Source organism: Sminthopsis crassicaudata, chromosome 1 (assembly GCF_048593235.1).
Source record: "Sminthopsis crassicaudata isolate SCR6 chromosome 1, ASM4859323v1, whole genome shotgun sequence".
Taxonomy (NCBI): domain Eukaryota; kingdom Metazoa; phylum Chordata; class Mammalia; order Dasyuromorphia; family Dasyuridae; genus Sminthopsis; species Sminthopsis crassicaudata.
In genome coordinates this window covers 754,554,761-754,570,925 of record NC_133617.1, presented here as the reverse complement: position 1 = coordinate 754,570,925, position 16,165 = coordinate 754,554,761, and the positions used below count along the sequence as shown (strand labels likewise).

Genomic DNA, 16,165 nt, shown 5'->3' with positions numbered 1-16,165 from the left:
CCCCTGACTAGTTAGTTATGATGGCCCCCCACTTTATCACTCATGTTAAAAGAAGGCAGAATTGCACTTGGCCAACAAGGTCTGTGAATGGAGAATCACAAAGGGGGAGCAGAAATGGCACCCGGAGCCTTTGGCTCTCTGGGAGTTTGACAAGTGAGTCAGGAAAGCAGAATGAGAATGGGGAGGAATACAGGAGAACCTCTAGAACTAGACCTAAAGGCTCAAGGTCACATGGATCAGAACTGAGTCTCTGAGGCCAAACCCAGAAGTCCTCAGGTTGCACGATGGCCCAAACATGGGCCCCCAGACAAAAGGCGGCAGCGGCAGGTGCGGGGTGGCAGCGGGGACACGAGCAGGAGCTTCCGATGAGTATTTACATCACCACCATAGTTAATGTGCTTGATAAGAAACAAAGACAGTAGAAGGGCCCGGGGTAGCTGCACGTGGCATCGTCCCCCCACCCCCAGCCCCAGAGGCCTCCATACCACATAGGAAGGTCAGCTACATTTCTGAGGCTTCCCTTTCCCTAAAAAAAGCCAGGTGAGACTGCTCTCCAGACGGCCACCTTGGCTCCTTCTTCCCCTACCTGGCTCCAGCATCCTCAGGAGCCCCCACCAACTACACCTCCCTGTTTCTACAGGGGAGGCTGGAGGCCCTTGCCCGGGGCGCCTCAGTCATCCTCAATCCCTGCTGCCCCGTCCCCATGTTTGCCAGTGTTCTGCATTCTTTCCTCACATCCTCTCACCCACCCTGCTTCCCCTGGTTCCCTCCTGGTCCTCCTCATTCTTTCCTCATATCCTCTCACCCACCCTGCTTCCCCTGGTTCCCTCCTGGTCCTCCTCATGGCCTCCTCCTGGCCCTCCACAGGGTTCCCTCCTGGTTTCCCTGCTCATCCCCAACATGGCGCCTTCCTTCTGGTCCCCTATGTAGTTCCCTCCTGCTTCCCCACATGGATCCCTCCTGTTCCCTCTCATCCTCCACATGGCTCCCTCCTCATCCCCCACATGACTCCCTTTTAGTCCCCCTTCTGGTCCTCCACTCCCCTGACCTAGTGGCTGCTTCAGGAGCCCCTTTCTCGGCTTGTCTGCCTTGAGCTTTCCTCCTTCAGGGTAACCTTGGAACCAAGGCCACATGGGATGAATTCCTTCATTGTCTCCTCTGCCATCTGGCTCAGGGAGTCCTTCCCAGCTCATTCCCGTCCCCCTTCCCACATTCTGCCTCCTCACCTCCCGGGGCTCCTCATGCACCCCAAAAAGACCCAATCTCTCTTTTCCTCCCCTGCCCCTCCTCCACCTGAGACCACCTTGGCCACTCCTGCTGCCTGCCTCTCGTGACTGCCCTGGTCAATGTCCTGGACGAGCCTCCTCCCGGCCGCCCCTTGACCCCGGCTGCTCCCCTCAGCATGGCAGCCTTGTACAAGAGCTGTCCACCCCGCTGCCCCTGCTGCTCCAGTTCTTGTATTAGAGCGGACGGCAGGACGGGAGTTTCTGGAGGCCGGGGATTCTGACTGCGGTTCACCAGGGTTTGTTGTCTGAGAAGAGCCTGAGCTCTCAGCTGCTGGGGGGCAGTGGGCAAAAGCTGAGGGATTCAGGCTTTGAAGCTGGGCCCAAGGGAGACGTCTGCGGACACGAGAAGCCGGGGAGCGGGATGTCCAGACAGCCCCAAGTCTACGGCTGTTGCTCCAGGCTGGCCGCAGGGTTTCTGGAGATCGTGGGTGCTCTAACTTCGGCCAGTGTTCAATCGCAAAGGGACAGTGACCCGCTCTGGGCCCAAGTCCTTCTGCTGACTGGCAGCTGTGCTCCTCCACTGCCCAGGGGAGCTCCAACATGCCCAGCTGCCGGGCAGTCACGGCAGGGCCCATGTTTCCATCACCAAGGACGCCACTTTGGCTCAGTTCATTCCACTGTGGACCGCCCATTTCCACATCTTGGATATGAGCAGAGACGCTTGAACAAATGCTTCCCCCGAACCTAGGGAAGCGCTGGCCTGAGCTCAAGCTGCTCCTCCGGTTCTGGACCGCCCCTCGCCATCCCGGTACACGTGGACCGCCCCTCGCCATCCCCTCGCCATCCCGGCACATGTGGACCGCCCCTCGCCATCCCGGTACACGTGTGTGCTAAGTGCCTTTGATGGGTGAGACCCCTGTCAGGTGGGAGCCTGCAGGAGGGGCAGCGAGGTGCCCAACCATGCCCCATGTGGGCATACCCGTCATCTCACGGATGTTTAACCCTCCCAGGCTGCCTGACCCGGTAATTATGCCATTGTCCAAACCACAAAATACGTGACGAAACAGGGTCTCCGGGAAGGTTCATTTTCCCGACACACCTGAGCACCGTGTCCCAAAGATCCGTACTGTGAGTCACCCCCAGAGGTCCCCCAGGCAGGAGGAGCGAGCTTACACATAAAACTGCACAAGGAAGCAATAGGAAAAACGCTAACGGGTCCAACAGTGAAAACATTCCCACTAAGACGTAAACTATGAACTCCTCGGGAGGTACATTAATGGGATACATATGTTGGCGCCCGAGCTGATTCGGAAAGCAGATGGCGCGTCTCCTAGGAGAGGGGTCAGATGATTGAATAACTCGGCCATCTTCATAAATTCATCTCCCCCGACACAAAGCAGCCGGGGTCCGCGAGCGGCCGGGGGCGGGGGCTCGGAGCGACTCCGGCACCTCGTTTGAGGAATGTTCTGAGCAGCCTCGGCGCTCGCCGACAGCGGCAGGAATGTTGGCAGGCCCGTCTCCCCCATGGAAAGGGCTTTGCGAGCTGTCCGCCCCCAGAACACTGGAGAGCCTGAAACCCTCTGCAGCTTCCTGAGCTGCCTGCGCCCTCCCACTGTGGGCTCCGGCGAGCGAGCGAGGAGAAGAGAGCCGCAGACACTGGAAAACAAGGCAAGGTAGGCTCTCCAAGCGCCGTGTGTCGCCATCAGGGCGACTGTAAGCAGTCGTCCCCGGCCAAAAGAGCAGTTTGGAAGGTGGGCTCGCAGACTTTAAAATCAGCCTTGAAGGGATCTTTTCGGAGCCCTGTCCACCTTCAGACTCGTGGCAGGAGGGACAAGGTGCTGCCCCGGCTCCCCGTCGGGTGGTTGTCCTGGAGGGGCCGAGGCTCGTGTGCAGTCCAGCCCAGAGCACTTGCGGGGGAAGAGGCCCCCACCCCCACTGCAAATACTGCTGGGTTTGCACAAGGGCCTCTGGAAAGTATGTGCCCCAAGTGCCTCCTTCACAAACTCACTGAAGGACTCACTGGAAGGGGTCGGAGGTGGGGGAAGAAAGTTTATCTGAAATCACCAAGTGAAGACAAATACAAAGGATTTATGGTTTTTAAAAACACACACAATGGAGACGAGTAGTTCTCGTATTTCTCTGAAAGCTCAAACGGACGGCCCGCTTCCTCGGAAACGGGTCAGGTCTAGACTCCCGCAGAACAGGCGCTCGTCCACCTAGCAGGGAGCGGCAACAAGGCGACCCTGCCTTGGGACTCGGGGTTCTTTGTCGCTTTCGATGTTAATAATACAAAAAGAGACAAGATGGCAGGCGTGTGATGAGCCCACATAGAGCAGTTAGAACAAAGTGCCTCAGGATCGTTCACTGAGATTACAGGGAACTCTGAAGCCCCCCTTGGGAGGGTCAGAAGCTGATTAAGATGGGAGGAGCCTGGGGCCAGTGCTGTGGCCCTCGCTGTTCCTGTCTCTCTCCTTCTTTGCTCTTAGGGCCCCAAGAGGGAACAGAAGCCCACCCACTGGCCTCCTCAGAGACCCCCGCCGCCACCTCTGCTCTGGGCCGCCATGAATACCCCGCAGGCCGCCTTGGTCTGGCTTCTCCTGGTGCCCTGGGTAAAGCCGGCCCCACCCGCTGTACAGAGCTCTCCGACAGAGACTTTTGGAGAAATATGGGATTATGAGGAGCCGCCGCGGGACGGGGATGACATGAAGGTATCAGATTTCTTTTATTCTACAGCCGCATGCGGTGGCTCTTGACGCCACTTGCTCCTGCACAAAAGAGGCTGCCATTTAAGCGATTTAAAGTCACTCCTCATCGTCCCCGTCCCAAAATGGACTCCCAGGGGTGTTTAAAGTGAGAAATGTCAGCCCAGGTGACTTAAGAGTCTGGGGGGTGGGAAAGAGCAGCAAAGGGCACATTGTGCTCGGCCCGACACCTCCCCACATGCTGGCCGGGCTCTTGGGGCGACAGTCCCAGGGTGATTCAGAGATGGGAACAGGACCAGAAAGTACAAGCAGCATTGAATTGGGGCAGACTTGTAAGTCTCTAAAGATCCCTTACCTAATAAGGGGCAGCTTCCTAGACTGGGCCTGGAGGACGGTGGAGACAAAGGGTCTTTGGGTTTGCCTTTTGGCTAAGTCAAATAACCTTGATCACCTGTATTCTTCTAATAGAGAAATGAGATCCTGACCATCCTACACGACTTACAGAAAGACCAAAGCACGACGGAACAGCCAGAAAGAGCCGAAGCTGGCGGCGGTAAGGAGGCCGGGCCGGGCGGGACCCGGGGCTGGCTTGGGCGGGACCCCCAGGACCTGTGGCCTGGTGGGAGCTGACTCAGCTCAGCAGGAAGTGACCAGAGCAGCAATGGGCCTCCCCATCCTGGAAGCAAAAGCTCTTTGTCTACACCTATATGGGGGCCCAGTCCCTGCCCAGCATGGGAGGCAGGGAGGCCTCCTTGGGGCAGAGAGGACAATGGGGAGCCTCAGCACAGGGTCTGGAACAGAAGAGATGTTTTAAAATGTCTGGAGACTGACTGCTTAAGCCAATGTGCCAAGGAAGCCAGAGAAGTGGCGCTAGGGCGCAGTGCCCCCCAACAGTGCACTCCCACACAGAGTACCCCACGCAGTGTCCTTCCCCACGCACATGCACGTGATGTGCAAGAGTCGAATCTGGGACCAACAGATGCTTTTAAAAAGCCTAAATTTTCATCCCTGCTGGAGATGGCTGTCCCTTCAGCCACTCAGCGGGGGTCTGGGTCTGTCACCTGAGGGGGAAAGTCTGAAAGCAGAAACCCTCCCCTGGGAAGGGGCCAGCCGGGGCGGGGAGGGCCCTCGAGCCTGCCGTGGCTCACTACCCCTTCGTCCCTTAGAAATGCCGACCTGCCTCCTGTGCGTCTGTCTCAGCGGCTCCGTGTACTGCGAGGAGACGGACATCGACGCCGTGCCCCCCTTGCCCAAGGAGACGAACTACCTCTACGCCCGTTTCAACAAGATCAAGAAGATCACGGCCAAGGACTTTGCAGACATCCGTAAGTGAATTACATTTCTGGGAATTCTAACTCAGACAGAAAGGGGCGTTTCTGTGTCGAGAGCAGAAGAGAAGGCGCTGGGTGAGACCGAGAGACTCCGAGGGCACAGCCCGCTGGGTTTGTTTTTAAACTTTCCATCAGGCGCTCCTCCTGAACCTTCAGCACTCAGGACAGTGGCTGGCACAGGGAGGGCCTCCAATGGCGTTTATGGGTGACTGTGTTAGAAGAAATGGTGGCAAAGGTGGGCAGAACCAGGAGAGTCATGTATACGACAATGATCACCACAACCCAAAGACAAACAGCCTTTTTCACTCTCCCTTCTGCGTGCAGCTACCGGCTCCGGAGAGGGGCTGGGATGAAGCCTGCCGCCATGCTCTGATGGCCCAGCAATAAATGCAGGGCTCGGGCTGAAATACACGCCCAGGTCCATGTCTGTGTTTGGGGGTGACACGGCCAGTGTGGGCGCTTGTTCAGCTTGTCTGTGTGTATCTGTTCAAGGCCATTGTTTTTTTTTTCCCCCAATGGGAAGGAGGGAAGGAAAGTAGGAGGAAAAGGGAAAGAAATTTAATTTAAAAAACTCTATCCAACATTTTAAAACTTGCGGTCGTGACGCCCTGTGAACGCCTTTCTATTCTTTTCTGTGCGTGTTTTTTAAAGGGCTATCCTGGTCTTCGTTTGCCATAATAATGCTAACCCTCCTCCTCTCTTCTACCCCACTCCCACTGAGGGGAAGCAAAGAAACAGGCAAACAAAATGAAACAGGTCTCGGAAAAGTGAGTGGGATCTCTGCCTCAGCGCCCATCACCTCTTAAGGGGGAAGAGGCCTCTGTCCCACGTCTGTGTGCTCACGCGTCACCAGAATCAAAGATTTTCCGAAATGGGGGTGGGGGGACCTGCTGTCCTCCTGCTTCCTCCAGGCTGGCATTTTCCTCCTTTCTGCACCAGGACAGCCCGCCTTCTATGCCCCCTTTACTTTCCAACCCGATCCACCAAGAACCTGGCTCCCAGAAGCGCACACAACCCTCCGATTCACTGGGGGTTTTCTGGAAGCTCCCTGGGCTGCCCACCTTGGTGCCAGCTAGCAGTTCACTCAGACTTTCTTCTCCACTCACAAGGGCGTCTCGGTCCAAGACTTTTATGGCTTCTTTCTCAGACTGTCTCAGTAGCCTCCGGACCAGAGTCCCCTCCTCAGGTTCTTCCTCCTCCACTCTCCAGCCCTGTCGTACCCCTCCTCAGAAGCCTTCGTTCCTTTCTTCCTTCCTTCCTCCTCCTCCAAGACACAACGCCAACATCTACGACCAGTGTTGAAGGCCCTCTGCCGGATCCTCCGGTGAAGCTGTGGTTTCCTCTCCCCTCAACGTTCCAGCCGGATGGGGCCCTTGGCTGGCCCCCAAATTTGTATTACCACCTCCCAGCCCTGGGCAGTCGTTCCCCGAGGCTGGGATGAGACCCTTTCTGAGCCCAACATTACGGACCCTCTCATCCTTCAGGGCTCAGCTTTGGGGCCGAGAACTTGATAGAGCCAAGTGATTTCTCCCTCTCTGATTGGTTCTCTCCTCTGCTCTGATGATCCTCGTCAGCAGCAGGGGTACGCCCTTCATCCCCCTTGTCTGGGGCTTGGACAGTTAGCATATGTGGATCTTATCGGAACCTGGTGACTTCATTTCTTGTGACTCAGTTTCCACATCATGGGAGCACCAAGCTGAGCCAAAGCAGGGGACAAAGAAAGGCTCGATCTCATTCCCTCTGCTGTAGAACAGGTGACCTGGACAATGCAGCTGCTAAAGGAGTCTCTCTCTCTCTATGCTTTTAAACGGTTGTGAAATAGCGCTAGTTTAAGATGAAATAAAATGTAATATTTATCAATATTTTTATTTGGGGTTCTTTCCCTCAAGCTAACTTACGAAGACTCGATTTCACCGGAAACCTGATAGAAGACATAGAGGACGGGGCCTTTTCCAAGCTCTCCCTGCTTGAGGAACTCACGCTTGCAGAGAACCGGCTGTTAAAGCTTCCCATTCTGCCCGCTAAGCTGACTTTGTTTAATGCCAGACACAACAAGCTCAAAAGCAAAGGCATCAAAGCAAACACGTTCAAGGTAAGAACGGTCCTTATCAAAACTGGCCCAGAGGGGAAGCCCCCAGGCTGGCGGGCTGCCGATCAGCTGGGCTCTATTGCCAGCTTGAGGGCCTTGGGCTTACTGGCTGAAACAAGGCCTCTGTGCCCTTCTGTCCAACCACAGTCAGTCCTCCACACAGCGGCCCCTGCTGGTACTGAAGCCCAGCTGGGCCTGACCACACCACTCCTCCCACTCCTCTGTGGCTCCTTAGTGCCTCCAAGCTAGGGCCCAGAGAGCCCTTCCAGTCTGGCTCCGGGCCCCCTGTCCAGGCTGGCTACACAGGACTCTGCAGCAGGCAGAGCCTCCTGGCTCTCCCACATTCCGTCCCCTCTAGCCCACGTGACTTTGCCCAGGCTGTCCCCCAACTCTAGAACGATAGAATCCCTGGCTCCCTTCCAAAGGCTGGGGCTTGGGGTGCCTTCTGCAGAAAGCCTTTCCTGATGGCCCCCACCCCAAACTACCCTGAGCCAAGACCAATGGGAAGGAGCCCCAGCAAAGGAGCTTGAGGCCCTCGGGTGAGCCCCACCTGCCTTCCTCCTCAGTGGCTCCCTCAGAGCTCAGCGGCCCCCGAGGAGGCTCCCAGTTAAGCCTTCTGAGGAAGGTTAACCCAGAAGCCCTTCTTCCCCCAGAAGCTGAAGAACCTCTCCTTCCTCTATCTGGACCACAACGACCTGGATTCTGTGCCCCCGCATTTGCCCGAGAGCCTAAGAATCCTTCACCTTCAGGTAAGCAGTGCTCTGGAACCTTTAGTTGGGCCTAACCCAAATTTATGCCGACGGGAATCGCCTCATTCTTTGACCCCGAATGCAATCCCAGCAGTCCTCACATTGCCTGACCCTGCTAGGCCGTAATACCTGCATTTGGCTGATTAATTGAGCGTTCTGCCTCTATGTGTGTGTGTGTCTCCGTATCTGTCTGTCCTCCTTCCTTCCTCTCACCACCCTTCTTTCCGCTCTCCTTTCCCCCATCTCTGTGTTCCCTCACAGACTCAGAGCTTATCACTGCATTAACTCGAGGCCTCGAGTCCTTCCGAGTTGCTTCCTCCCCAGCGCTGCGGTCTTTTTATGAATTGTTAGTTCTCCCTTCACTTGGTCTTTTCCGTTTCCTCTGAAACTGCCCGTTCCATCATTCTTTCCTTATATCTCCTCCCATCATTTCCTTACACTCACACACCGAGCCTTGTTCAGCCCCCCTCCAATACAGGGCCGGTCAGAACCGCTGGTTTGCAATCCCGTCGCTAACAAAAGACTTGCAGAAATGCCCGTTCCTTTGCTTTTTCTTTGACCTCTTTGGGATGTCCATACTAGAGTTTTCGGGTGGGGTCAGAGGCTCTGCTCATTTCGGTGATTTCTCCAGCATGACCCCAAATTCAAGGCGCCTGGTCCATGTCTGAGGATGCCCCCAAACCCTACCATGCAGAGGAAGCTTTCCCCATTGCTTTGTTGGTGGCTTGGGCCAAGTCTGTCCGAGTCTTCCCCGCCAGTTGGGGGCTTCCCAGGCCTGAAACAGCCACCTTGCCCCGGACAAGCAAACACATTTGTCTTTCTGTGCCCAAAGAAAACTGGGGGGAGTTTGAGGCGGAGGCCACAGCTCGCCACGCCTGGAGCTTCCTAACCCGTCTCTCTCGTGTCACAGTTTAACAACATAGCCGACATCACGGATGATACATTCTGCAAGTCCAACGACACGCGCTACATCCGCAGCCGCGTGGATGAGATCAGAATGGAAGGCAATCCCATCCTCCTGGGGAAGCATCCCAACAGTTTCATCTGCCTAAAAAGACTGCCCACTGGAACCTACTATTAACCGAGGCACACTCAGCCCCATGTACCCCTAAAGGGAAAGCCAGCTGATGGCTCACCTCTCATTTAAAGGATCTATAGTCTCGTTTAACAATATTTTTGTATATCCTTGGCAGCTTTCAGATACCTACACCTTTTTTTTTATTCTTTTTTAAACTAGAGTATTTAGAAAACTTTACATCTACCTTACATTTTGAGTTCAAAATGTAACATAATGTGAATAATGGAGACAGATAAATATCCCCGCACACCCCATTTGGTTCATGGCAAGATGTCGGGCACACTGTGACAATGTCTCTGTGGCTGTGTCTCAGCTGAGGGCACCTTCTCATCGCTACCAATGTGTGAGTGTGGGTACCCTCCCAGGACTGGCTCTCTGACGCCCTTCCTTCTCCTTCCTGCCTGAGGATGCCTCCCTGGCTCAAAGTGAAATATTTTCAGGCACCCAGGTTTTTGCAAGCTGGACTGACATCTGTGAGGGACTCATTACTGTTTTAGGCCACGAAATATAGTAGTTTGCTACAAGACACGTGTCTATACTAAACTTTTCAACTGGAGAAAACTTCTCCATTCCTTTGGTCAAGTCCCAATAAAATGTTCATTTACAGGAACTGACTCTGGTTTGTGGAGGTCCGCTCGAGACGACTTCTCTGGCAGCATTCCCAGAATGCTTCCCATTCTCAGGGGGGCTGCTCCCTATAGCTCTGAGGGGGTTACCATGAGTAGGAACATCCTTTCCCTTTTACAGGCTTACACAAGGGTTAAAGGGCAAAGCAAAGTTAGATTTGGGAAATGATTTTTGGTCTTTCTGATCCTGGTCTAGTCCTGTTTCTTCAGCCCAGGAGACTGCATCTAGTGAGGGGAATGCTCCTGTGCTCCACGTGAGCCCATGTTTCATCTGTAGTTTCAAGGAAAGGCTCAGCCCCCACATGCTAAATCATGAGAGGCTTTGGTGGACATCGCTCCCACAGAGAGCGATTCCAAGGCCTCCTCTCCCTTCCTATCTTCCCATCCCAGCCATGTCCTTGCCCAAAGCCTCCATCAATGGCCCACGCAACAGACCCCAGACGTTGTATTATTGCAGGACTACAGGCTCCTGCACATGCCCCCCCCCAACCCCCCCACACACACTGAGACCACGTTGTACGCCCAGCTCAGGAATATTGAAGGGTATTTGTCACTTCCCAAACGTGATCGTCAGTCTCTCTGATTCATCATCCATGACACGGGTAGTCACTGACACAGAATCACCTGGACGATAAGCACTTATCAGCTTCTTCCCTTCCCCATGTACATGAATAGGAGAATCTCTCTGGAGGGACACTGGATTTGACTGGGGAGGTCCTATAGTGATCCATGGATTCTAGGTGCAAATCAACAGATCTCTGTAAAACTACATCATTTATTGGGAAGAATGACAGAACTTTGGAGGTGAAAGAGCCCCCAGCAGTCCCCTTGGCCAATCTATGAGAAAAAAAATCCCCAATAAAAACCATCTGAGCAGGGGTGAGCCAGAGTATGCTTGAAGACCTCCAACGACTGCACATATTTAACCTATATCACCCTGGGTCCAGGGAGGTAAGGGAAGAAGGGAGAAAAATTTAGAACCCAAAAGACTTCAATGAGAAAAAACCATTACCTTCCAAGGGAGCCCCTTCTACTTTTAGAAAACTCTGTTAGGAAAGTTTCTCTGAATCCGAGCCTAAAATTGTCTTTTTTTACCCCTCCCCCACTTCTCCCACTGGTGGTGCCTCCTAGGGCCAGAGAAGTAATCCCATCCCTCTTTAACAGCCAAGTCCTTCAAATACCTGAAAACCACGATCGTGGAGCCCTCCCCGCTTCCTGTGTGCCCTACCTCCTCCTTCCCCTTCCATGGCTAAAGATCTTCAGTTCTTACAAGCATGTGACTAGACTCAATGCCCACCCCTAGGCTGACCACCCTCCTCTTGAGGCTTTTAAACTCATCAAAATCTTTCTTGAACTCTGGTGCCCAGAGCTGGACACGATGCTTCATCATGTGGTCTGGCCCAGGCAGAGATCCAGAGGCGCTCTTATTTCTGAAAGCTCTGCCCTCGAGTTTCCACCGGCCTTCTCGCTCGCCGGATCACACTGCGGAGCACTAGCACAGCAGCCATCCAACCAAGCCTTGCTCATCTGGCTGAATAGACATCCAGTTTATTAATGAGAGTTTTACACAGACATAAAAACAAAGTAAGATTTTGCTAGTTTCAATTTACTTGCAGAAGAATTCAATTGCAAGTCTCAGTCGGTCTCAGTTTATCAAATGTGATCACTCATCTCCTAGGGCTGAAATGTCCCCATTGATTCTTACACAGCCCTGAGAGGAAGGCACTCCTTTTGTAGTGGAAAGGAAGCAAGCTAAGAACAGGAAAGTGACTGTTTAAGGCCATACAGCTCCCAAGAGTCTGAGGCTGGGCTTGAACCCAGGTCGCCTTAACGCCGATCAGAACACTTGGAATATATTCCAGTGTACATGTGGTTTCAGCCTCTAAGCAGTGGAGACCCTGTGCCATTCATGCCCTCCAGTTCTCTGTGATTCTTTTCCAAGTCTTTCCAAAGATCATACACAGAGAATCTATCAAACACGGCGGGAGTCCGAAGATTATACACAGAAAAGCTCCCCAACATGGCGGGAGTCCAGAGATTGTACACAGAGAATCTATCAAACATGGCGGGAGTCCAGAGATTGTACACAGAGAATCTATCAAACATGGCGGGAGTCCAGAGATTGTACACAGAGAATCTATCAAACATGGCGGGAATCCAGAGATTGTACACAGAGAAGTTATCAAACGTAATGGACGCTCAGAGATCGTACACATGGAAGCTCCTCAATACGGAGGGAGCCCAGTGATTGTATGCAGAGGGAGCCCTCACCTAGGTGTAACAATACCTTGCTCAACAAGGCTTTGGCTGTTCATCCTCATTCTCTCTCCATCATTGACTTCCATCAGAGTCTGGCATGGTAACCACGCTTACCAAGTGGGCAGCTGGTAGCGGGCTACAAGAGACAATAACTCTAGTGGATGATAATCAGGATCCAAGAACACTAGTCTCAAAACCAAAAGAGAATGGAGAAAATAAAGAAATCCTCTAACAAAATCAAAGATGAAACTACAAACATAATTAACAGTTATATTCTAAAAAAATCACCAAAAATAATCCTATTTATAGAAACACCAAAAAACATGAAACATCTGGGAATTAACATCCCATGCAGTGGGTGAGAGAGAAAATTGCAAGACATCACTGAGAGAAACAAAGATCCCCCATCCCTCCCGGTGGCCAGCCCAATCACCGATTATAACACCACGGCTAAAATCCCTTTTCTGATGTCGTTTATTACCTAACGATGAATACGATTGAATTTCTTCTATTTGTATAAAATGCATATGGGGAAACTGAGCGAGAACACAAAGGTCGTGTAAAAGCCACAGCTAATGCAGATGCCTGTGGCCACACACGAATGAGCGAGTGGCTTTCCTCAGTCTGACTGCGCGCACACACATGTTTCTCATGACAACAAGCTGCTTCTGGTATAAAACAGAAGTCGTACCGCCCCCGCGCCATTCTCTGGCAAAGATCTGAATGTCGTCTGGCCAAAGCCATAAGCCGGAGAAGTAAACACAGGAAGGAGCAGACAAAATGCAGGTAATCAGAAACGGCCAAACAAAGCGGGGCGCCTGCAAGGCTGGCGTCGGAGCACCCACGGGCCCGGGGAAGAGCCAGTCCTTCACCCCAAGGGACGGTGAACCGGCGAGAGGACGTGGCCCTCAGAATGGTCTGTTGCCCCAACATCTCAATCCGTGCGTCACGCTAAGTTCAAAATGGGGGATCACATAAAAATTAAAAACAAACCAAGGAAAAATTAAACTCTATGACCTCCATACCTCTTTGGTGACTAGTCAACAAACAGATGGAAATTCAAGAGGCCACAAGGGAGAACCTGTCTGTCACGCCCGATCTGTGGCACCCGGCAAAAATCTGGCCATCGGCGAGCCAGACATTCTCCAGGAGAAGAGAGGGCAGAGAAAACGAAGGAAGGACAGGGGTTCATCAACGGCCTCGTGAAGCAGGAGCGCCTGACGGGGGAAGGGGAATGCGAGCCTCTCGTGCCCGCGGCCCCAGCACGGGGAGCCTCACATGGGCACGAGTCCGGAGCTGGGAGGCCGTGGAGAAAGGGGGCCGAACCGCCCATGAGCTCAAGGCCCAGAAGGAGGACTTCTCACTCTCACACAAAGAGCGAACCTCCTCCAGCAAGGCTGGTGTCTCATGATAGCTACACTTGGGAAAGTCCTCCAAATGGTCCCAGAAAAGAGAGACTCACTGCCCGGAGTGGGGAGGGCTCCGAACATCCCTGAATGTTCTCATAACACGAGCATAACAGACAGGAGGACGACAAATGAGAGGACCTTACCTTGAAGTACTGAAATGTCCGCTTACGGTATTCGCACCACTGCAGGAAAAAGTGAAGGCTTCTGAAAAACCGGAAAAGGTCCCGCGTCTCTTCTGTCCTATAGAAATAAAATCTCTGATGAGCAAGGCCCAGAAATAGCAATAATCAGGAAAATAATATATGCAACAACTAGAAAAGTATAAAAGGAAAAAAAAAAAAAACAACAACAACAAATAAATGAAACCAAAAGCAATGGAATGATTGTACCAAAGTATGGCCCCAGAACAAGCCCCAAGGCAGCGCCAACGGGCGCATGGCACAGTCAGGCAGTCTACTGTGAACATCTGGGAAGTGCCTGCTCTGTACTAGGCCCTCTGTATATGCTTTAAAAAAGGAGGCAAAAGACAGTGTATACACTTTATATACAGGACAAAAAGGAAATACTTAATAGGAGGGAGGCGCTAGAAACAAGGGTAGGGGGAGGCTTCCTGTGGGAAGTGGAACTTTTGTTGGGACCCAAATGCCAGAGAGGTAGGTCAGTGGTCCCAGCAGAGGGAGAGCACCCCAAGCAGGGCAGGCGGACAGAGAAAATGCCCAGAGCGGAGAGGAAGCCTCTTGCGCACAAGGGAGGCTGGAGACCCCAGACCAAAGGCTTGTTTTGGGGAGTGGGATGGATGAAGCTTGGAAAGGCGGGAAGGGTCCTGAAAGCCAACCAGAGTGTTCTGTATGTGAAGGCCAAAGGGACCTCCTGGAGTTTAACATGGGAAGGAAGAGTATAGCCACACATGCACTTTAGGAAAACCCCTTTGGTGGAGCACAACGGGGATTGGTGGGGGGGAGGAACGGAGACTCAGGCTACTGCAAGAGTCTAGGTGGGAGGTGCTCAGGGCCTGCCGCGGGGTGGGAGGGGCCACGGGAGAACTTTGCGCTATATACAATGTCCGACGTCCTCAGTGTGTGGGTTAGTTTTGCTAAAGTGCTTTTTCTCTTTTTTAAAAAACATCCTTTGTTATAAGAACTGGCCCTGCAGAGGGGGTACTCAGAATATTGTAGGAGACAGGAAGAGAAGGACATCAGGAAAAACTTTATTTTTTAAGAGAAATAAGGTGGAGGAAAAGAAATAAATATCAATAAACAATGTAAAGCGCATTCCACTACAGTGCAGAGCAGGGGGAAGAGCAAGGATGCTGAGCTCAGGGGGCACCGCCTGGGGTTGCAGAGGGGAGGCCATTAATTGCCCAAAGGCCTAGAGCACAAAGCAGGAGGGGCATCTAAGCTGGCTTTGGAACATCCAGAACCCCAAGGTGGGGATTTTGCAAATGTGTATATGGGATGGGGGGGGGGGAATTCCTACTGTATCCTTTCCTAAATAGGAGGAAAGGCTTTTGTTAAGGGTCTACTATGCGCTAATCACTGGGCCACGCGCTTTACAAATACTATCTCACTGGAGGCTCACAACCAACTTAGAAGACCGGTGCTCTAATTCCCATTTTACAGCTCAGGAAACGGAGGCAGAGGGGCTTGCCCTAGGTCATTTAGTCCACACGGGTCAGAACCCAGCAGTTCCATCCATCTACACACCAACTGTCCTCTAGCCAAAGGGGACGAGCTAAACAGAGACCCTTACGATTTGGGAAAGAGCGCCTGGTCTCCTTGCTCCTAAAATCGTACAGAGAAGGATGGAGAGACAGGAGCTAGAGCTCGATCCAAACGGGCAGCCCGGGGGTACATTAGCTTAGTCGGGGGCAGTGTCATGGCCAGACACGGAGAGCGCATCCAGGGGGATCCGTGGCAGGGGAGGGGCCCAGACGGGCGACTGGTAGAACGAGGAACTGGCTACAGCTACCCCCGACCCCCCGCTGCAGAGACAAGACCGGGGGTGTCGAAGCAGGGGAGGCAGTGCCCCCAAGGATCTGAGTTACGGGAATCAGAGCTAGAGCTGAGAAAGCCAAAGTCTGCGTCTCTCAGTCTGGAACAGAAGGCCTGAGCTCAAACCCCTCAGCAGGCCCTCTAGGCTGGCGACGCAGGGCAGGGCCTTCCCCTCCATCTGCCTCACTAATGTGTAAAATGGGCAAATAGCACCTAGTGCCAGGCTTGTTGGGAGGAGAACAAGAGATACAACTTATAAAAGCCTTTGCAAACCTTTGTAAGAAGGCTGGCTGAGAACTACAGTGCTAGAGCCGGGCTCCATCAGCCGTTCCCTGGCTGCTGGCAAGCCTGTGTCCAAGACCACCTCTCAAGAGCCCCAGCCCATCCAGGGAGCCCCGGCCCATCCCAGAAGCCCTTCTTCTTGGGATGCACCCTCCTCGAGGGGCTCTGCTTTGGGATCCAGATCCCTAGTTCTGGGCAAGAGGCTGATTAAAGTTTCTGCACTAGTTGATTCGGTCATTCTCTGCTGAAAGGAAAAAGAACAAGCCTTTATGACCTGGTGAATCGGGAGCCATGTTTCCAGTCCAAACTTAATGGAACACAGCTGTTCCTGACTTGTGTCTGTGAACTTCTTGCACTGCTGGAGGCTCCAGCCTTAACCGCAGCAGTTAAAAAGCTAAAAAGGAGGATTCGGACCCAGGCGGG

At 53.1% G+C, this 16,165-nt stretch overlaps 2 protein-coding genes across 3 annotated transcripts in view; one reads left to right on the top strand and one right to left on the bottom strand.

Moving 5' to 3' along the window:
- Positions 1-16,165, bottom strand: part of CENPP (centromere protein P) — a 110,016-nt gene that overhangs the window by 83,516 nt on the left and 10,335 nt on the right. Inside the window, exon 5 of the mRNA XM_074284584.1 lies at positions 13,613-13,709. Within this exon, the coding sequence (XP_074140685.1) occupies positions 13,613-13,709 (97 nt within the window). The remainder of the gene's footprint in view (positions 1-13,612; positions 13,710-16,165) is intronic.
- Positions 2,518-9,785, top strand: OGN (osteoglycin). 2 transcript variants are annotated; one of them, XM_074284588.1, is made up of 7 exons: positions 2,518-2,899; positions 3,713-3,934; positions 4,397-4,481; positions 5,095-5,253; positions 7,149-7,351; positions 8,005-8,097; positions 9,008-9,785. In XM_074284588.1, the coding sequence occupies exons 2-7, from the start codon at positions 3,788-3,790 to the stop codon at positions 9,176-9,178; spliced, it is 858 nt and encodes a 285-aa protein (XP_074140689.1). In that variant the 5' UTR covers positions 2,518-2,899; positions 3,713-3,787; the 3' UTR covers positions 9,179-9,785. The 2 variants fall into 2 exon arrangements, with proteins under 2 accessions (XP_074140689.1, XP_074140686.1); XM_074284585.1 differs by having other exon boundaries at positions 2,520-2,899; positions 8,002-8,097.